We start from the raw sequence: 3,724 nt of genomic DNA on the forward strand, positions 1-3,724 counted from the left end.
AAAAAACAAAAAAGAAAGGGTAACAAGAGCGAAAAAAAAAAAAAAAAAAAAAAAAAAAAAAAAAAAAAAAAAAAAAAAAAAAAAAAAAAAAAAAAAAAAAAAAAGTAAAAGCATAAAAATGACAGAAACCCAAAGAAATTAGTTATGAAAATAAATGCATTAAATTCTCTTATTTGCTGTAAACATTAAAAAGCAGTATTGATGATGTGCCAGACACTGTTCTGAGCACTTTGTATGTATCAACCCATTTAACCTTCACAACTATCTATGAAGTAGTATAGTTCTTGTACCGTGTTACAGATCAGGGAACTGAGGCCACAGAAGGGTTAATTAGCATAGCTGTGATCACACAGAAGTTGTCAGAGCTGAAGTTTGAATCCAAAGCTGTTGGATTTGCTCATAACTGTGTCTAATTAATGCTTATTTTATATATTCCCATGATCAAAGCCATGGATTCAGAGGCTTAACCTTCAAGAGTCAGAGGCTTAACCCTAATGCCATGCTGGGGGTGGGAGGGGCAGTGGGAAGGAATTAAAAGGCAAGGATTTTCCACCTGAATAAAAAAAAATATGTATCTTACACAAGCTGTGAACAAAAGAGATACCTTAAAATCAAATGCCCTACAATGATTAAAAAATAAACGATAAACGAAGACATGAAAAAAAGTCAAACACAGTGAACAAAACGTAATCCCGAAATTAAAGTAACATGCACAGCACACTATAACAAAAGATACAGCATCAACACAATAAGGCAGAAATAATTAGAAATATCACAAGAAGACATCTGTTGAGTATTCAGCGAATTCCCATTTCTAAACCTCTACCTGGAACAATTGGCCATCTGCTTACTTCGCCATGGTTGAATTTGTTTATAAAAAGTCACTGCTTCTTCCTTCTAGGAAACTCCATTTCTCTACGCCCACCAGTTCCCTACATCTCTCCAAACCTAAGCAAACTATGGGCCACCCACAAGACTATCTAAGACACTTGCTAGCAAGTCAAGGATCAGAACAAGAAGCCTATTGACCCACAGAAGGCCAAGGGGGAAAGGTCACTTGGAAGTCCCCTCTCTACGTGCATACCACCTACCTGCCCATGCTAGAAATCAGAGACTGTGTATCTGGGCTCCTTTAATGTGATGGAGGTTGTCAACTCAGAGGCTTCTCAGATCAACCTTCCCATATTCCTCTGTTCTTTGCCCAACTAAGCTATTAGCACCCTTCCCCATACACTGGGTATCATAATGACGTGGTAATCCAGGAGGGAAAATATGCAGTCTGCAGTGCTGCCTTTCCTAGTCTCCTGGGAAGCATACTGCTGGGTAAGGAAAACTTTTTGAGGGTTTTGATGCCAAGTTTCTCTGAATACTCATAGCCACAGAGCCTACAATAAAGCCCAGGGAAGGTCATTGACTTTGCTTAAGGTTCTCTTTATTTTTTGCGTGTAGGGGTGTGGACAGATTCTCTCTGTCACCCAGGCTGGAGTGCAGTGGCGCGATCTCAGCTTACTGCAACCTCCATCTCCCACGATCTCAGCCTACTGCGACCTTCAACTCCCAGGTTCAAGCGATTCTCCTGCCTCAGTCTCCCAAGTAGCTGGGATTACAGGCGCTGGCCACCACGCCAGGCTAATTTTTTGTATTTTTTAGTAGAGATGGGGTTTCACCATATTGGCCAGGCTGGTCTCGAACCCCTGACCTCAGGTGATCCACCTGCCTCAGCCTCCCAAAGTGCTGGGATTACAGGCATGAGTCAGCACGCCTGGCCAAGGTTCTCTTTTTTACTCCAGTTCACCTGAGGACAAGATACGCTCCCAATCGTAACAGGGGGTCCCCACTTCAGCAATTGTTACCAACGCAGGTGTGGAGGGTGTATCATCAGTACAGCACAGTGATGAAGAAAATGGTTTAAAACAGTGGTTCACAAAACTAATTGTGCATGAGTCCCCTGGAGGGATGAGTTACAAAAAACACAGATCTCAGCCGGGCACGTGGCTCACATCTGTAATCCCAGCACTTTTGGAGGCCAAGGCGGGCGGATTGTCCGAGCACAGGAGTTCGAGACCAGCCTGGGCAACATGGTGAAAACCCATCTCTACTAAAAATACAAAAAATTAGCCAGCATGGTGACATGTGCTTGTAGTCCCAGCTACTTGGGAGGCTGAGGCAGGAGAATTGCTTGAACTGGGGAGGCCGAGGTTGTAGTGAGCCGAGATAGTGCCACTGAACTCCAGCCGGGGCGACAGAGCGAAACTCCGTCTCAAAAAACAGAAAATAAAAAACAACAAACACAAGCTTCACAAACCTGGGCTTCATCTCAGGTTTCTTGTTCAGAAGATCTGGGACCCAAGCGTCTACATTTCTTACAAGTTCACGGTTGGCGCTAATGCTGCAGGTTTGGGTGCCACACTTTGAGAATACTGGTTTTTGCACGCCACCTGTCTGGGTATAAATTACCAGCTCTGCCACTACACACAAAGCTGGGTAACAGTAGGCAAGTTATGAAGTCTCTGTGACTCAGTTTTCTCATTTATAAAAGGAAGATAACAGCATTATTCACCCCATAGAGTTGTGATGAGAACGAATGACTATAAATAAAGCATTTAGGACAGTCATCATACATAATAAATGCTATGTGACAGTTTATTAGCCTTCTCTAAGCTCAGAGAAATGAGAAAGATATAAAGAAAATTTAAAGCAAGGCCTGGTGATAATTTGCAATAAAGCAATAACATTTAAAACTCAGGGAGAGAGGTGTCCATTTTGCATTTTTATGTATCACTGTCTTAATCATTATGATTAATGGGACTTGAGATTGGCTAAAGTTATTGTAATTAGTTACAATTTTGAAAAACATACTGTGTGGAAAATTTTTATGACTGAAGCCAACTTCTAACCAATAGAGTTACATCTTGTAAACTGGGTTTAGCACTACCTACTAATGAAAGCATTACTGCCACCTGGTGGCAGCATACCAAAATTGTTGGCAAAAAGCGCTGATGACAATCTATCAGCATCTTCAGGCCCGCGCTCACAAACCTACAACTCAATAAAGTTAGAACAGGATATCTGGGGAGAAGGTATTGCTGGCTTGGAAAGAAGGTGAAAGGGGGCTTGGATGTCTGAGTCCTGTTCTTGGGCTGACAGTAAGACTAAGGTACAACTGCCCTTGCTCCACCTGTTATCTCAGGGTTCTAGCTTTTTACACCCAGCAAGGGAAAATCGTCCCAGTGCCAACCAGAGGCTGGGGAGGGAGGCACTCAGGGCTGACGAAGAACACGCACCAGGATGAAGGAGGCCGACTGTCTGGCAGAGACGCTGTTTTCAGGAGAGAGGGTGGTCATGGCCCCCACTGTCTTCCAAACAGCCTCTGACCATAACTCACTTGGAGCCCTAGTGATGCTTAATCAGCAGGTGACTGTGATCTTCCTTTTCAGAGATAGGTTGCATCCCTAAAAAGAACTGGGCTGCTCCTGACCCTTCCACGCTTGAACAGAGCCAGCCAGCAGCGTGTCACAAGGCCCCCAGAACCCTCATCACAATGACCCTGGAATACAGGAGCACCCACCTTTAGAGATGAGACACATGCAGGAGCGGAGGGATTAAACCTGCTAGTTACGCAAAAACAAAACAAAACAAACAACAAAAAAACCTGCAGTACTTGTAGCGGAGGTTGGATTTAGATAGGGGACATGGGGATCAGTGTGAGCTGTGTTGGTCAGGG

At 43.6% G+C, this 3,724-nt stretch overlaps 1 protein-coding gene across 2 annotated transcripts in view; it reads right to left on the minus strand.

Moving 5' to 3' along the window:
• The window catches only part of TBC1D21 (TBC1 domain family member 21), a 16,378-nt gene extending 12,866 nt beyond the window's left edge, over positions 1–3,512 (minus strand). For both annotated transcript variants that reach the window (XM_017548162.2, XM_017548161.2), the window contains exon 1: positions 3,285–3,512. In XM_017548162.2, coding sequence (XP_017403651.1) covers positions 3,285–3,344 — 60 coding nt within the window. In that variant the 5' untranslated portion in view covers positions 3,345–3,512. The remainder of the gene's footprint in view (positions 1–3,284) is intronic.
• Positions 3,513–3,724: the final 212 nt, after the last annotated feature.

This window comes from Cebus imitator, unplaced genomic scaffold, assembly GCF_001604975.1.
Source record: "Cebus imitator isolate Cc_AM_T3 unplaced genomic scaffold, Cebus_imitator-1.0 Scaffold203, whole genome shotgun sequence".
Taxonomy (NCBI): domain Eukaryota; kingdom Metazoa; phylum Chordata; class Mammalia; order Primates; family Cebidae; genus Cebus; species Cebus imitator.